The sequence below is a fragment of the Cydia strobilella genome, chromosome 17, assembly GCF_947568885.1.
Source record: "Cydia strobilella chromosome 17, ilCydStro3.1, whole genome shotgun sequence".
Classification (NCBI taxonomy): domain Eukaryota; kingdom Metazoa; phylum Arthropoda; class Insecta; order Lepidoptera; family Tortricidae; genus Cydia; species Cydia strobilella.
Genome location: NC_086057.1, coordinates 9,412,487 through 9,430,678, shown reverse-complemented (window position 1 = coordinate 9,430,678; position 18,192 = coordinate 9,412,487). Strand labels below are relative to the sequence as shown.

General features: G+C 38.2%; 1 protein-coding gene and 3 non-coding genes across 6 annotated transcripts in view; all 4 read left to right on the top strand.

Annotated features, from left to right (window-relative positions):
* The window catches only part of LOC134748872 (uncharacterized), a 39,520-nt gene that overhangs the window by 239 nt on the left and 21,089 nt on the right, over positions 1 to 18,192 (top strand). Inside the window, exons 1-7 of one of the 3 annotated variants that reach the window (XM_063683699.1) lie at positions 31 to 439; positions 5,371 to 6,094; positions 6,689 to 6,867; positions 7,032 to 7,152; positions 10,544 to 10,787; positions 16,903 to 17,130; positions 17,438 to 17,631. In XM_063683699.1, the coding sequence (XP_063539769.1) occupies positions 414 to 439; positions 5,371 to 6,094; positions 6,689 to 6,867; positions 7,032 to 7,152; positions 10,544 to 10,787; positions 16,903 to 17,130; positions 17,438 to 17,631 (1,716 nt within the window). In that variant the 5' untranslated portion in view covers positions 31 to 413. Of the gene's footprint in view, positions 1 to 30; positions 440 to 1,055; positions 1,333 to 5,370; positions 6,095 to 6,688; positions 6,868 to 7,031; positions 7,153 to 10,543; positions 10,788 to 16,902; positions 17,131 to 17,437; positions 17,632 to 18,192 lie in introns of those variants that run through there. The other 2 variants (XM_063683698.1, XM_063683697.1) reach the window with 2 other exon arrangements.
* LOC134749153 (U1 spliceosomal RNA) lies at positions 8,023 to 8,184 on the top strand. Its single transcript, XR_010128461.1, has one exon. It is a non-coding gene; the product is annotated as a U1 spliceosomal RNA (small nuclear RNA).
* LOC134749146 (5S ribosomal RNA) lies at positions 15,696 to 15,814 on the top strand. The gene has a single exon (XR_010128455.1). It is a non-coding gene; the product is annotated as a 5S ribosomal RNA (ribosomal RNA).
* LOC134749161 (5S ribosomal RNA) lies at positions 16,133 to 16,251 on the top strand. Its single transcript, XR_010128469.1, has one exon. It is a non-coding gene; the product is annotated as a 5S ribosomal RNA (ribosomal RNA).

Below are 18,192 nucleotides of genomic sequence, written 5' to 3'. Positions count from 1 at the left end.
TACTGTTTCTTTTTTTATTGTCTGTTGTGTGTTTCGTACAATCGCCGAGCCGCCTTGTGACCGCGGTAGACTAGAACGACGAGCGAGCGAGGCCCGACCGGCGGATGAAGTGGATCACCGGAGCGCGACGAAAAGTAATTTGTACAAAAAACAGAATTCAGTTCATTGCGAATGCCGTGTTGTTCGTGATGTTTTGTCTGACCGCACAATATATCAGTGGTCATTGTTGCTAGACGTTTTTTATAAGTGTAGGTCCTCTAATGCGCCGGTAATGTCCCGTGTGCTTCTGTCGCGACTTTCTGTTTTAGTTGAAAAGTTACTTGATTAGTTGCTAATTGCGCACCATGCGCGTGTAGTGTTGTTTATTACTGTATGGTTCATATTCTAACAAAAAAGTGGCTTCGTTACACGACATGGGAGTTTTCAAGTGGTTGCGCCGGTAAGTACTTAACTTTTGTAACTTTTTCTGACCTTGCTCATTTTATTGTTTTACGGACTTTAGCGTTTTATGGGTTGTTCGTATTTTGTTAAAAATTGTATATTCGTATATTTCTGTGATGATGAAATACCTTAAGAATATACCCACACTATGTACTTTACAATAAAGTAGGTAGTTGTTACTTTATCTCTAATGCCATAAATGCGGATTTATTGTTTTGTTACCTACCATACTAGCTATGCCCGCGGCATTTCTCGCGTGAGAATTGGACTGATATGTTTACTTCTCTCCCCCCCCTCCAAAGTAGCCTTGGCCATCCAGGGTTTAATCTGTACAAGCCAAATTTTATCGAAATTGGTTCAGTAGTTACATAGTTAGCCATGAAAAGGTAACAAGCACTCAAGACACACAACTTGGCATTTATAACTTTATTACAGAGTGAAATGGGTATCAACTTTGCATTATTTTCATGAATAAAAGTTAGTCTAATAAAGTGAAACTAACTTTCTATTTAAGCTTGTAAAGATAAAAAAAAAACTAATTACCTATCACTTACCTACTTTTTTACAAAAACACATTTTGTATAATGTCCTCTTCTGTATTTGTTGTTAATTGATGTCATCCCATTGATAGGCTTGCCCAATACACCAAGCCTCCTGGAATGTTTGATCCATTTTAATTGTATGTGGACAATACTTGGTGTACTGTACAAGTACAATACTTGGCCACCTTTGAATGGCTCGAGGCCACACATTGTGGCCAGGAATTGGTTGGATTGTTGAATTTTCTGCACTTTAATTTTATTGCAGTCTGTATGTCTGAATCGGTCAGGTGCATGACACATACAGCGTGTGCAAGGTTTTGATGAAAATAATCATTATTAAAACTATTTGGTAAGTTGGAATTGAAAACAGTTTATGATATAAGTAGGTATTAGGCTATTTATTATATCATATTTATTTTGAATATAAGGATAGATCTTGTTTCTTATAAGAATCTACTTCACTTTTAATTGACTGTTGGCCAATAATGTTTCAATTATTATTTAAAAAAAATATAACACTTAGTTTTACTAAACTAAATAAAAGTGACAAAAAAATGAGAATTAGGGTCAGAATTTATTTCAAATCCAGAGCTTTTATCAGCTGTAAAAAGTAAGATAAAATCTTTGTTTACTTCTTTTCTTGGCAGCACATTAAAATGACCATTACCTAGTCACCTTTTTCACATTGACTGGTCTACCCACATAATAAGTTTGTTGTACTTTGTGGGTAGCTTTTGTTCAATGAATTTTGTAAATTTAAGAATAGGCATATATGAATTTGAAGATTTGCAGAACATGGTTAATATTCCTATTAAACTCCGAAAGCCACACACCTAAACGCTCTTTAAAGTAGCAGTATATTAAGGGTTTACCACCTTTATAAGGATTTTCTTTTATCATAGGTACAATTTTTAGGGTTCCGTACCCAAAGGGCAAAAACGGGACCCTATTACTAAGACTCTTCTGTCCGTCTGTCTGTCTGTCACCAGGCTGTATCTCATGAACCGTGATAGCTAGACAGTTGAAATTTTCACAGATGATGTATTTCTGTTGCCGCTTTAACAACAAATACTAAAAAGTACGGAACCCTCGGTGGGCGAATCCGACTCGCGCTTGTCCGGTTTTTTTAACCTATACTTGGAATAAAACTATGAAAACGGATTATATCGCGTATATTGAATTTATAATTTATTTCATGAGTAACTATCGCGGTAACCGAAGACAATCCTATACTTGTAGTTAACATTCATCATATGCCCACCAGGAGGCCACCATGCTGCCATTAAAAAGCAAACATTAAAAATAATACCCATATTATACTACAATGGTGGTGTTGTGTTGAATTATTATAAGTATATGATTGTTCAGCTTAGTAGACTGTAAGTACTGTAACATACATAGCACCTACCCAAGTCTATGGCTATGGCAGTGTAATACGAACACATTCTCAAGTCCTTGCAGTCAAGTGCAATCGTTATGCATGCTACACAAAGGAATTACTCGTATTGGTCACAAACCTCGCCTACGTGGCTCACTCCGCGATTTCGTCGCGTCGCTACAAGTACATGCGGCCCACCCCAATTTTGGTGTCTAGCCATAGTAATTGCCGCGCACCGCCAAGGAACGGACGCCTGCTCGCGCTTGCGCCACCTAGTGGTCATATCTGTCGTAATAGACGCGTTTTGTTAGAGACTGAAAGTCAATGAATGCTTGCAACTGATGTCTGGGTGAAGTCACAATGATGATGACTTTTATAAATTGCCTAGGTCGTAAATAATCTTAACAGGTTGAACTTCGCATTTTACCCACTCGAAGTCGAATACCTAGCTAATAATATTTTTAACGATCTACCCAGCGCCCGTCTATAGTAGGCACCTTCATCCCTCTTTACTGTCTACAACTTATAAGGTTTATTTTTTGAGTTGAAATTTTTAGGTCGTCACGTCAGGTCGGCCCCGTGAACCGCAAGAATACATATCTACCCCCGTAACGGCCGTAACTTTAGGTCGGCCATACACCACACTACGTTTTTATATACTTTTCACGAGCCATCAAACGGGCCGAACCAACTCTTTGCTCAACTTATCCTATAAAAACAAATGATGTACTACCTACCTATGACATAAGATAGCATCAATATAACAAACATCGCAATTTCTAAAAATTCTCAGTATTCTCACGCACCGATCGTCTCAAAAACAAAGAAAATTACCGAAGCTCATTCAAAATCAACATTAGAAATCAATCGTGATTGCATTACATTAATTATTCCATTCAAATTTCAATGAACTTCAAAACAATATCGGAATTTCACTTTCGCCGGACTATTTGTCCGTAATTCGTTGTTATTGCTTCAGAATAACCGAAATTGATGGGCAGATAGCTAATACAAAGATAACTTCCAAGGCGTTCTATATCGCTTAATTTCGTCGGTTAAAAGTAGACTTTGTTTTCAGTGTTAGAAGACTGATTTTAGGACGAACAATAATGCGGTCAAGTGACCTTGCTTAAGGTATATTACTAATTTATGTAAGCATTATCTTGTCACTCAGACAATGACTTTAGCTGATCCAAAATGCTTTCTATTTTATAATTATAAAATTACGCAAGGTGTTCAATATTGGTCATTGTTACGCGTTCCTAGATAAGATTGACTAAATGGAGGACTCTTGGAAATGCCAGCCTTCCGGAAACATTCTCCTCTCTCATACTCTTCTTTGGAGGGTACAAAATACATAAAAGCAGACTGGGCCCGGCCCAACGTCATCGTAAAAAATAAATCATAGGTATAGGTAAAGCTAGCTAGTAAACTAGAATCGGTTAGCGGTTTTAAGATCTAGTTAATCGGTAAAAGTGTAGCGACTGACCCGTCGGTCGTTATAATCGTTTATCCAATCTTTTACTCGCTTTTTGGTTGGACGTTACCGATTTCGCTTTTGGAGCATTCCACAGGCTTCTCCCGTTCATGTTTTCGTTTATGAACGTTCTTCCTACGTTGTTAATCGATGTAGCTTTTTTGGAGTTTCTGTGTAAAAATAAAACTGTGTCTGAAATTTGCATAAAATTCGTGTTTGTACGGGTCACACGGTACACAATAGTTATTGTGTAGCCATCATGGTATTCTAACGATAACGTAACCGATCGACAAAAGATTGCAACATGTGTGTGCATATGCATTATGCACAGGTATTACGTTACACAATATGGCCGAAATAGTCGAAATACCTATCTCACTTTTTAGTATTATTATAACATTTAAATATCATACTCTAACTTTTCTGTGAACGAAAAACAGACAAACACAGCCAGACTTTAAGATTAAAACCGATATATCGTCAAACTTAATTATCTACCAGAAACCGAGTGTAGATTATTGTTCTCCGAACAGTATGTCAATAGACAATTTCTAAAAACACCAGGGCCCTGTATTGAACAGGACTTGCTTTCCATTGACCCGTGTCGTCCCACGGTTTTACCAGATTCCGAGTACCGGCGTTTTTGTCGAGAAATCAATCGGGTCGAAAATAACTCTGGATTGACTAATAACTTTAATTGACGCGGTGTGATCTGTTTGCCGGATTGTAATGGGTATAGTCATTCGATTTGTAGCTGGCCCCGAACGGCTTATCCTTTGTCTATTGTTAAGTAAAACCGCACGTGCTTGCATGCAAAAAAAAATAGGTATTTATAAAGATTGTGGTTGTTGTTTATTGCTGTAGACATGGTCGATAAAACATGCATCGGTCCCGCACACATGTCAGAATGTTACCGGTGAAATGGATATTATATTTATATCCCCAGCGCAAAACGAGACGCCTAGACAGAGCTTTAGGATAATAGTAGTACTTAATAGACCATAATAATCTAGAGTCGGTATATTTGAGGCTTTGCAATTCACTTGTTTACCCACCACTTGCCCACGACGCGATCCGGGCACCTCTTACAGGAGTTACAGGATGTCCAATTTCTGGAAAATCAGGAAAAAGTCCGGAACGGAAATGATGGTCATGGAAAGTCAGGGAATTTCAAGACACGTCAGGGAAAAATAAGAAAAAGCTTTGCTTACAATTTGTGTAATTGGTAACGAAAAATTTCGCGCTCACTCACTGTTATTATATTAACCATCGTGTTTGCTTCACTGGACAGATGGGTGGTGATTTTAACACATACAAAATATTTGCCTTTTGATCTATCCAAATTCGATGTTCATAATGTACGGAAAACAAGTTTCAATGTAAGCATTTTTGGTCAGGGAAATTTGAGAAAATGGTCATGGAAAGTCAGGGAAGTCAGGATTTTTTTTTCTGGGTTTGTAGTGGACACCCTGTCTTATTAAATCGATTTTTCGGCCTAACAGTAGTTTTACCACAGCTCGTTTTTTTTACAGGGAGCGCGTGACGGTGAGCAGGCACCGCTCGCCCAGCCCCGACCCGCCGCACGCCCCCGACGACGTCGGCACCATCCGCACCGACGAGTACAAGCGCGATCTCGCCGAGTTCCAAGCCCGCCGGTCCTCCGGCCCGCAACTCCCTGACACTCCCGAAAAACGATGCGGCCGACACTCCCTACCCATCTCCTGCACCGACTGCGCCGATCCCGACCGCACTTTCAACTATGAAAAGAAATCAGCCGTCAAATACAAAAAGAAATCGCAAAAACGAGCGCAAAGCGCTAACCCTGAAGACCCTGTCCCTAACATACAATTCCTCTTCCAAAATCAGGTCTTCATGCCCGGTACTTTACCATATTCGGAACCTAGGAAACGACACTCGCGCAGAGCATACAGGCAGGAAACCTTTACTCAAAAGCAGATAGATTTTAAGGAAGACGAGTCTCAGGTTCAATCGCCTCCGTTCTTTTATAAGAATAACTCTTTGCCTTACGATATCAAGAACTTTCTAGACACTAAAAGCGATGTCGAGGAAGTAGACGGAATGAGAGCCACGGAGAATGTTAACGTTTCTAGTCACAGCTCTTCGACAGCGAGTAGAGGGAGTAGCAGCAAAGACAATCTTTGGGAGGTGATGAGCGAATTGAAAAACTTAGACCGTTGGGCCGACGAGCAACTGCAAGTTAAGTCTGCGAACCAGGGTAAAACTGACGACAGTAAGGTGCGTGTTTCTTTTTCTTTTTCGGATTACATCATTCTGTCAAAAAATCCAAGGTTAGGCAACTTTACGCTATCCTAAATGTTAACTGCACGATCCACGAGGATAATTCGATTTGCGCGAACGATCACTGACTCAGTCATGAGTCATGCATTGCGTTGGACAGAAAATGCACAATGTATTTCGCAAAATTATACGCCATTCATTAAAATCTGAAAGTCACTAATTTTAAGTAAGCTGGTACATTTTATGTTTATGGCAGCTTATTTGTTAAGTTTGATTTCGAATAAATTAAAGAAAGCCGTTAAATATTAGGGTTGACACAACTTGTACTTGACGTCCCTTTGCGTACACGACCACGGATAACGGATAAGATAATGACTTGAATTTTAATTTAAAAGGGATACATTAGTATCATAGTTAGCTTTTATTAGTATGTTTACACTTCAGGAACATAATCTTTGAGAAATCTTAGAGAGTCTTAGTACTTGTCTGCGTCCAGCCCACTGTACCAGTTTAGGGACTAATTAACAGTACTAAAGCATGTAGTAGATATATTTGGCGCGAATAATATTAACAACATATTCCTCCCTACAGAGCGAGACAAGCACATACGGACTGTCTCTAGCCAGCGCGAGCAACCTCGACGTAAACGTGGACAAGGCGAGGGTCTGGAGCCTCGGCAAGTGGGGCGTGGTGCCCGTGCAGATCAAGACGCTACCCGTCTCTGTCGAACACGTCAGGAAGAAACGGAGCATAGAGATTAACATATTGAGGTAATAAGCTACATTAATTAGTAAATTTTTTTTTTTTTTTATTAGTATTAAGTACTAACATGTATGGACCATTGTAAAGTCTGAATTAAACGATTTTTTTTATGGATACAATACGGTCGTTCTTTCACTTGTCTACACTATGTTAAAGTGTCCTCATTTTTCAGAAAATGTCGCCACCCCAACATAATCCTCTTGATGGGATTGTATCCTGACGTCCACAACAACGTGAACATAATTTGCGAACGATGCATGGATACCCTTCATGATATACTCCACGATGGACAGGTACTTTTTTACCTCTTTGTTGAGTGTAGGTACCTTACTGAAAGGTATTTAGGCCCGTGGTAAATTGCCCCTCGTATTTTAACTTATATTATTCATCGATTAAATTAATACCAAAGATAGATATAACTCCGTAATAGATGGATAACAGTCTAAGGAAAAAACGTGCCTCGAAAATCACGAAAATTTGATTCTCGATCAGAGGGCGCTACTAGTTTTGGCCTACTCTCGTATAGAGGGCGTTGACGGTTTCGTTTGTTATTTATAATTTTAACGCATATCAGTGAAAGAACATGGGTCAAAATCATATGAAAATAATTAATGCAAATAAAAAAAATCATTTATCCATATTTAAATACATTTTAACGTATTTTTATAAATCTTCAGTTTTAGTTTTAAAGTATGTCGAGATGGCAGTGAATTTACAGCGGTTACAAAATTTACTATGACAGTACCGCTCTATCTTATTATATCCTCTTTGTTAATACTTAAAAAGTTCTGTACACCTGGTGGGGGGTATAAATAAAAGGGACGACGCCGCAAGCCGTGATAATAATACAAAAATATATGGTCCCATATTGCCGTACGCTTACTGGCCAGGAGCCAGGCGGAGTTAGTTTTGTACTCGTACATAGCTAACAATAATAATAAAGTACAACATTATGCCTATTGCACATATGTCTATAATTATCAGGCGAGGTGCGAATATAATAAACTGCTTAAACCACATAAATTTTAGGTCTGTGGCTTAAACGCCACGTTGTCACTGAATGTCCCGTTAGATGTCGCTGTGCTCTCGGCGTTGGAATCGTACATCGCGGTGTTAAGATTTTTCCACGAATAACGACCCTCCCTCCGTACTGTTGTGAACTCATACTTACCTGGCATAGGGGACACCGTGATCAAGAAGGCGGTTCCCCCAGGGCGAGACTCTTCCATTGCACTGCGGTTGGGTTGACCCTTGCGATTATCCCTAATGTGGATAACTCGGATGCGTAATTTTTGGTAGTGGGGACTGCGTACGCGCTGTCCCCCCGTAATATTTGAACTCTACTAAGGATAGGATAGTGGACATTGTTCATATTCGTATGGATATGTTAAATTGGCGTTATCATATTTCTCTCGGCTTTTGAGTGATAAATATAGTTATATGAAATTGAAGTCGGTTAAAAAGGTATGGCACGAGAAAAAAATGCAAACAATTAACACAATTTTGACTATATTTTTTTATTATTCTTTGTATGTCTTTTCCATATCACGGGACCATGGGGTCCCGGCCCTTTGGGAGGCGTACGTGGGGCCGAAGTCAACAGCGCAGAGGCCCTTTAAGACAATTTAATCTAAAAGCAAGGGATTATTATTATTTATTTGGGACTAAAAACAGTAACACGGTTTAGGCACAGAAATAGAGTACAAAGAATAATATAGTGTGAGACCAACAACATCGTCCACAGATTACTAGATTACCTACTGATAGATCTACAATATATAGCGCTAGGTAACAATATATAGGATAAAAGCTCTTAGGTAAAGTAATAATAACAAAAGTATATAATATAATTCCGTGTTACGGCTCGTTAACTTATTGGAATCTTCTTTATTTATACCTATGTCATCTGGCAGCTGCTTATTCTATTTTTACACACTTTAATTATAACAATAAGAAGACGATCAGACGATGCAACCGGCCTAAACAATTGCTATTTTTTTTATGATAAGGTCACTAGTGTATCTAGAAATTCGATCGGGCCATCTTTTGTTTTTAGCGCTTAGTTGCTAAACTATTTTAGATCGTATTACAGTGACTTCAAATTAAATTTTCCTGTGAGGTCGCTCGTGTTCTATCAAAAAGTACTTACATTCCATAACCGATCATTTTAATAGTCTGGTGCCCAATATAGCTTTAAGGTGTATTATTATTTCTTATTCTGCTAATCGATTGACTTGGTTGTTTTGTTTTGATTTCCGGGTGCGATTCCTCGACTGATCGATTGTGTTTTCTTTTGACGAAAAAAAATAGAGCAATGATCGTAGCTCGACTAGTTTTACTGTGGCGGATTAATTATTAAGGAAAAAGTTTTACTTAAAACTAGTTCTATAGTAAGGTCAAAGTTGGAAATATGGTCGTACTAATGTTACTTAGAGTGTGCGAGGGCTACGCTCTACAGCATGGTCTTAAATATAATGCGAATAAAAGCGAGGTGCTTATTTTTAAGGCAAAAAAATATAACCCAAACACCCCGCCTAGGATCATGCTGGGGGCGAGCCCCTAAAGATAGTGAACCAGTTTAAGTATTTGGGCCACATGTTAACTGCGGAACTAAATGACACTGCAGTGCATCAGCCATGTTTGCCGAGGCGCGGGCGGATAACTTTTTCGCTATTAGGCGGAAAAGAATTGCCTCGATGCTAAGGCGGGTGCGCGGCAGCAGGAACAGTATGCTGAGGGTGTCAGCGGACTGCCCGCTAACCAAGTACTGGGTGGAAGTTGTCATTGGCAGGGCCAGGTAGTGAATAAAAATATCTACTACTTGCCCCTGTCAGTGGAACATTTTATTTTTAATAACAAAACTTCCGTGAGACACAGACATATTAAATATATTAATAACGGGTCACTCACGTGTTTTAAGTCGAAAACGCTCGACATGTTTCACTCCGTACCGAGGAGCGTCATCAGAAGCTTGCGTCGACGGTGACGGACCGTCATTTTATTTTTATTCTTCTTAAATTATTTGTTGGTTTTTTGCTTTTATCTTTATTTTTAAATTAACATGTAACACTAACATAGCCTTTTAAGTTTGTACTACAACTAACATTTTTATGGACACTATGTCTGAAATAAACAATTTTAATTTTTTTTTAATAACGCTCCAACAGTCTATCGACGTCATTTTTTAAATTTAGTAATTCGGCACGTAAATGACAAACGAATTTCTCGTTATTATATTTTTTGTATTTTACATTTGAGCATACATCTATTAAATTAAAACTATAATACTGTTTATTGACAATAAACACAAGCTGCAAATTTGTTCATAAGCGAAAGTGAAAGCCCGTGATCGTGATAGTCTTGAAGCAGATTATATCAGTATTGACATTTTGTGAACAATGCTTATAATCACGTCTGGTTATACTTCCTAAAAGGGTTCTGGTATCTGACCGAAACGTCAAAACTTAAAGATCGCCTGTCTCATCTATATTGGAGCGATAGAGACGCGGATATACGAATTTTGATATTAAAAGGTTTCCTTTCCACACTTGCATTGTTAGCGCGTACTCGCTTTTAAAATACGTCACTAAAATATCTTCCCATTCATAAGTTAATGAGAGAGAACTAAATTTCACGGAAATTTTGATTGAATAGACAGTTATAATAACTTTTTATATGTCACAGGGCCGAATCCTCAGCGCGCAGACTTCAGTCCAATACGCATTGGACATCGCTAACGCGCTCGTCTTCATCCGCATGCAAGGGTACCTTCACACGGCTCTCAGCAGTAGGAGCATCATGATCACACGACAAGATTCCGCCAAGCTGGCTGACTTGGGGCCTTGTATGAAGCTTCCTAAGGAAAATAAGAAGGATAAAATCGGATATGACATGTATTCGCCCGAGCCGCAATACGTCAATATTGATGGTAAGTGTAAGATTTGTCTTCCTCCGCACTTTAACGTCCTCAAGATCCATAACAACTATGCGCAATCGATGAGCGTCTTCGCCTCGCCAATCAATCGCGACTGTGACAGGTGTATATCACACATGTACGTGCTTGCGCTCGCGACGATAGCGGTAACTAATTTCAACACGATGACGTCATTACTCGACGGCCCGGCTGCTGCTCGCTCGGTGTTCGAGCTCCACACTAATGGTCCGTGGTTCGAACCTCTCCGCGGAAAAATGCAAAAAGCCGACGCGACATTCCTACCAAATGACCTATACTATCACGTCGGGGTCACCAAATGTTCACGCGCCTATGAGGCGTGAACTATATCCTTGATTTTGTTGTTTGGCTTCGGAGTCTTCGGGCTCACCGAGGCGATGTCTCGGGAGTTTGAATTATTGTAATATAAGGGGCATGATATGATGACGTGATTGCCTTTCGACCACCAAGACTGGAGAGGATTAAACAGACGGAGTGTGCCTCAAGCCAGATGCAAATAATTACATCGATCTATTTAGCCACCAAAAACGGTGTTTGTCTGGTGTTTCACCATTAAATCGTCTGCAATAGACAAAAGTTCCGATGATGATGTATTTAAAGTAACTCCCAAAGTTCCAAATGTGTTTTTCGAGGTATAGAAAAAGTTAGTTAATATAAGGAAGAATATAGAGAATATTGAAACATCAAATGAGGCATTCGATTGCCAAATGACCGCCCACTAATATAAGTAAGAGGCTATAATATAGTAAGTAAAAACACCCAAATATTTCGAGGTAATAAAACTTGGTTAATATAAGGAAGAATATTGAAACATCAAACGAGGCACATTCGGTTGTCCAAAAGACCGCACAATAATATAAGTAAGGGGCAATCATGGAAAATCGCACAAAAAGCAACGTTCCTACCATTCTTCAATACAAGCGACTCATTGCTCGTATATTCAACTGTCTCACTAGACTTATATTGACCGGGATATAGACCGTGATTACCTTTTGTATTATTTGTGAGCTCCCGATATTTCGACGCAGTTACATGCATCATGTTCACGGGTGACTGAAGATAGCGGGTGGGTGTCAAAGTTGTGTAGACAGCGCTCTGTCTACCCTCATTCTTGCGCGTCGGCTGCGTTCACTTTCAACGTTACCAACGGTCGCATTCACACTTGTTGGTCCGGTCGCGTTCACACTCGTTGGTCTGTCCAAACACACTACACTCTCGGTGTCACTACGCGTGTTTGATTCGGATATCACTGGTTTTTTACACAAACAAATCACAGGATTCCACACATCTACAAAAGGTAATCACGGTCTATAACCCGGTCAATATAAGTCTAGTGAAACTAACCGTGAATCATTCAAAACTCTATTCAACTGTCTAGCAACCAACGTTATATTCTCAGAGGTATTCCTTGACAATGAACAGCAATATATTGATGTCTTTTACCAAATAGGGCGTTTAGGTGCATACAATTTAAGAGACATTAAAACCGAATGTGTATTGTTCAAGTCGATACTAAAGAATAATCATAAAGCACTACGGTTTGACCGTCCGAGGCGGTTACTACGGACAAACATTCGAATCTATTTACTTTGGAGATCAATCACGCAAGGCAGGTGAAGATACAGGGTTCTGTCGTGTAAAGTCAATAAACGCACACATTTATATATATAGTTCACACATGAGTTCGCTCATGTATTGACTTCGTACGACAGGAACACAGAAGAAATCTCAGTAGCTTACTGGCGAGAACTAGAGCCAATATCCCGCCCGACGCATTTAGCGAATACAGCTGTAGTGACATAGACGAGTTTCATGCAGAAGCCTTCACTTGTTACTTGTTGAGCGACGACCCTCCCAAAGTGGTTGTACAAGTGGGAAAGTTAATTGATAAATATTTCGAAGAATAGTATACAAGTTGGCAAATGCATTGTTGGTTTATTGATATTTTGAAAAACTTTTTTTTTTTCAAAAAATATGTCATGGATGGGTTATTCCCACTAGTTACCACCAAATTGTTACCATTGGCAACTACTGGGAAAATGTGGGTTTTTTTTCTAGTAGTTACCACCAAAATTTTATTAGAGTTCAATACAAATAAAAACAATATAAATAGTATAGTATAAACGTATAAATATAGAGAACTTTAATAAATAATTATAAGTCGATTAGTGTTTCAGTAAACTGCCTTAAAAATTGGCCGTGACATTTTGACTGGTCTGTATGGGAGGGGGGAAGGTCAATTTTCGCGATTTCTGTATTGGTTCCATAGTAAAAGTTGTTCAGAATAGCCTACACATTCACCCCGTAAATTATTACAGGTGGCTATAAAAAAAGACCCTGTATTTATACTGTTTTTATTAGTATTGAACTGTACCAACATTTTGGTGTTAACTACATACTGGGAAAAAAATCACACCCTTTACCAGTGATAACTACTGGGAAAAATAATTCCCAGTAGTAGTTACCAGTGGTAAAAGGTGGGAAAAAAATCCCTGGTGACAATTTGGTGGTAACTAGTGGGAATAATTTTCATGGATTGTACAAGCGACGCTTGGCAAAGTACTCGGACCGCATAACGTAACAAAAGCTATACTTTATTAATAATGATTATTTCTGTCCACGTGTTCATGCATGACTCACGCGAATTATTATTGCCTATTCCATTTTGAAGATAATCAATAATTATTCTTTTATCTGATAAGGACTGTCCGATTGTGTACACTATGTGGGTGGTATGACTTAAAATCGGACGCCTATTAGTAAAGAAAAGATGCATCACAAAAATTGATAGTCATAGCAGAAACAAAGTATTTTTAACGGGGTATCTTTAAATCGGTTAACAATATGCTTCCTAAAAATGTTAAATTAAAATTAGTGGAGTATATACACTTTCGGTATCGGGATTCCATAGCAATGATCTCAAACTGCTTACAGGCTAGTTTTCTCTGCTGAACAAATTTAGATGTTTCTCTTGGTAATTAATTATTATTATTTTACATTTTAAACTTGCACAAAATACAAATGCCGAAATTAATGCCTTCTCTACCAGTCAAGCATTAGGCTTGGGTTATTTATGTTATATGCAGTTTGAACCTATAAATCGAATCTAATATTTACTAGCTGGTCTATCTGTATTCAGGTTTTAGTAGATTTTAATTTCATTTCAATAATCCATCAATAATAATAAACCAGTTTCTAGCCACTGAATCGCTATCTGAAGGTTGTCTGGAAGAGATCGCTTTTTAGCGATAAGTCCGCCTGTTGTTACCTACTCACTTATGTCCTGTCATTGTTTGTAACATGTATTTTTCTTTGTAGTGCACAATAAAGTATTTTATTATTATTATTATTATTATTAAACTACCAGTAAACATACTTATAAACTTAATATCCATTCTGTATCTCCATTATTTAGTAAAACACGTACTGCTATTAAACATTTAACCTTAATATTTCGTCACAGATGGCGCAAGTAGTCACAACATTCTTATAGTTGTTATTGTTATCAGAGCGTTATATACGAATTATCTCATAATTAATAAGGTAAAATCGTTTGTCTCCTTTGTATTTATTTTGTTACTATAAATGCTTTTATTATAATGATACTTTACGTCTTACATTTTACAATTACAATATAAACATGTAATTACGCCATGTGCGTGTTAACTAGATGGCGTTAGTTACCTTCAAATTGCAAGTGATATTCAAGCGATAAAATAAAATCACATAACTCCCCTAATGTATTTAACTATGAAAAAACTGTATATTTTAATATATATTATCTCACTCATCCTAAATCGCTTTGTTTTTGAACTGGCGTTAGGCGTTTTTCAATTTAAAAACCTGTGCTTTAAACCAAATTAGTGAAATTAGTCATGTGCAGTTCTCTAATAATACGATTTGTAATGGTGAAGACATTTCTCAAAGAGGTTAGTCGGGCAAAGTATTTTACAGATGGCGCCAGCATAGGTCTCACCTATCAATCCTACGAATAGTGCAAATTCTTGACAGACATAAGATAACCGTATCTTATACCAGCCACTTACGCACCCTTAATCATCTCGAAATTATAATTTTGTTCTATATTTAACCTAGCCGTCCTTGCCATGTTATTATTACACTTGTGATAATAGGAGTAAAACTGTTAACATCATACCTAGATGGCGCTAGTGTACGCGTTGTTAGATAATTTTGATCAAGACTAAGAGTGGTATTCCAACTATCCAATTTCTTTGTCCAATGTGTATTTTCATCTCACATTTTGCTTAGTGAGAGAGTGATACGCAATGCATATCAATAATTCGCACGTTCAAACCACACACTAAACTTCACGATTGATTTGTTAATATACATAGAATCATCACATTGTGTAACAGAGATGTAATTTTTACATTCATAATAATTTGAAGTGTTTCCACTTTCCTTCGATTCCACTATTTTAACCAAATAGTTTCCGGCTTATCACTAGATGGCGCTAGTAGGCAGTCGGTTGCTAATATTTCTGACGGATTTAATTATTTACTAAATAGCTACAACCTGATACTAAAACAGGGATCTCCAAACTACGGCCCACGGACTAATATATCATGTAAAACTTTCGCTGTTTGAACACATATTAAATCACATTTAGAATAAAGGTAACAAAATAAATTCGCGATAGACCCGTTTCTAAATGTGATTTAATATATCATGACTAACCCATTAGCGCCCATTGTACCTATTTGGGTACATCTAGGTAACGACGTTTGATTCGATTTTCTACTGTTACTCTACCTAACAGCATTAGAAAAATGGTGGGTTCCCAAAAGTGGGTGTGGGTGTAGGCGCTAATAGGCTCATGACATCATATTTCTGATCAGGATTACATAATTCATTAGGTCTGTCGCCAACGTCCATACCACGTTGAATACACCGGTTCTCGTCCGATCACCGAAGTTAAGCAACGTCGGGCGAGGTCAGTACTTGGATGGGTGACCGCCTGGGAACACCTCGTGTCGTTGGCTTTTTGTTGTAATTTTTTTTATTTACCTAATGCAATTGGGTGCTTACCATTTTGTATATTTTTATAACTTGCTTGTTTATGTCCACTTAAATAAAAATATCTATTGCTGCGATTAAAAACTGTTGAATATTGTTGGCACAACAGTTTACTTAATATTACCTATGTGCGCAAAATTAGGCACAAAACTATAGTTTTGGCATAAAACAATGCCAAACAACTTATTCTTATCATAAATAATGACTAGGTAATTTAGTTAAATACAAATTACCGATATGACGTCATATTTGTGATCAGGATAATAGTATTCAGTTGTATTGTCGCCAACGTCCATACCACGTTGAATACACCGGTTCTCGTCCGATCACCGAAGTTAAGCAACGTCGGGCGAGGTCAGTACTTGGATGGGTGACCGCCTGGGAACACCTCGTGTCGTTGGCTTTTTGCTTTTTTTTATTAATAGACACCATTTGTACAACGGCCATTCTACTTATTGTTGTACATAAGTTTTTGACTCTCGTAAAATGCATTTTTAGAGTAAGTATGTACTTGGCCATTACTTTCATTTTCTGTTTTGTGATGGAGAAAGTGGCTTAATTAGTCTCTCAATGCCGATAGCTTTGTTCAATAAATAACTACTGTAAATATTCTTAATCACAGTAACTCAGTGTTGCTTGATTGTCTCCCGATTTGTATGACAAATGACAATAAGCATTTACCACTGCGTTACCATCTGTTTACATCAATCAATATTAATACATAATATATAAAATTTGGTCAACAAATTCCTATTATTTGGTGCTTCAGGTACAATTTGGGAATACCATTTTTGTACACGAATTTAATATCTATACATACTTTTTTCTGTCAATAGATTAATGGTCATGAAAAATTAGAATGACCCACAAGGTTTTTGATGTCTTAACCCGACTACGGCAAAGGGTGATTTTAGCAGTCTTTGCTGTGCATCAAAACCACTGAGCCGATAAATGAAGTGGCAATTGATTCGTTATTATGACGCGATTCCGTCAAATCAAAGTGATGCAGTTATTTATACAATAACGCCATATAACCTTGCTTTCATACTTTTAGAAACCAGTCACAACAACCAAGAAAGCGAGCCCCTAATATCCCAGCACGCCTCCGAAACGTACATGAGGGGTAACGCGGTGGCGAAGCCATACAAGGTTTACGAGGGGTCTGAAGCATATTATTGGCATGCGCCGGAGTTGTTCGAGCCCGATGAGGAAGGGAATGTGTATCCTTGCAGCAAGAGTGACGTGTATTCCCTGTGTTTGATACTGTGGGAGAGCTGTAATGGTAAGAATTGTGCTTATAAGTCGTCATAGATAGCGCTAGCTGTAGCGGTGTTAACTTTGGCATCTTCTCATGGAATGGAATACAATTCTTCGTTGACGAAGTCGGCAGCAAGTGACAATATATTATACGAGCCTTTATGAAAGCTTATCAAGACATTAGACATATAAACTTCATTTTGGGTATAAAAAAAATGGAACCAAACCAAAACCGACGGATTATGTGTTGAATATTTGTATTTTTTCATTATTGAAAACAATAAAACAGCCATTTAAAGATAGACAGAAACTAACTCTTATTAATTTTCCAGCTAAGATTCCATGGAACACACTAACCTACGAGAAGCTAAAGGAGCAATATACGCTGTGGAAAGTGGGCACGCCCTTGCCGCAAGACGGCACGTATCCGGGCAGCCTCCTGGCTTTGCTGCAAGACGGACTGAAACTTGAGCGATCCGAGCGCATGGACCTTGAGAAGCTGCAGAACATACTGCAGACTGTCAAGGTAAATTTGGGTATCTTTCTATCACCGCACCGCTCGCCGTCGGCGGGGTGTTCATCCTCACACCCTAGAACCTAAATGGTCGCGTGCTGTGCGGTTCCTCCCGCGGACGCTCCGGTTGTGGAATCAGCTCCCTTCCGAGGTTTTACCAAGGGGCTACAGTATGGGGTTCTTCAAACTAACTGTGGGTGGATTTATTTATTTAATATTGCAATAATTAACAATTAATGATTAAATTACATGATTTGTGATGAAAGCATTGTTAAATCATAACATCACTAATAAGAATAAAATAAACATTTATTTATATTTCTGTCTTTGCGATAAGGTTTAAGAGGGGGCTAACGCAGAATTTCACTTTTGATATTGAAATTTTATACACGTTTTAATCAAGGAAAAATGCCATGAAATAAGACTATATATATGCGAGGGCAAACTCTAAGCAAAACCTTAAAAGGTTAATGTTGGCTCGATAGAAAAAAATCACGAGAACATGTCTAATTTTCATTTATTTTTAATTGTAAATATCTCTTCATATTCGTGCGATTTGTAGCTGGCCCCGAA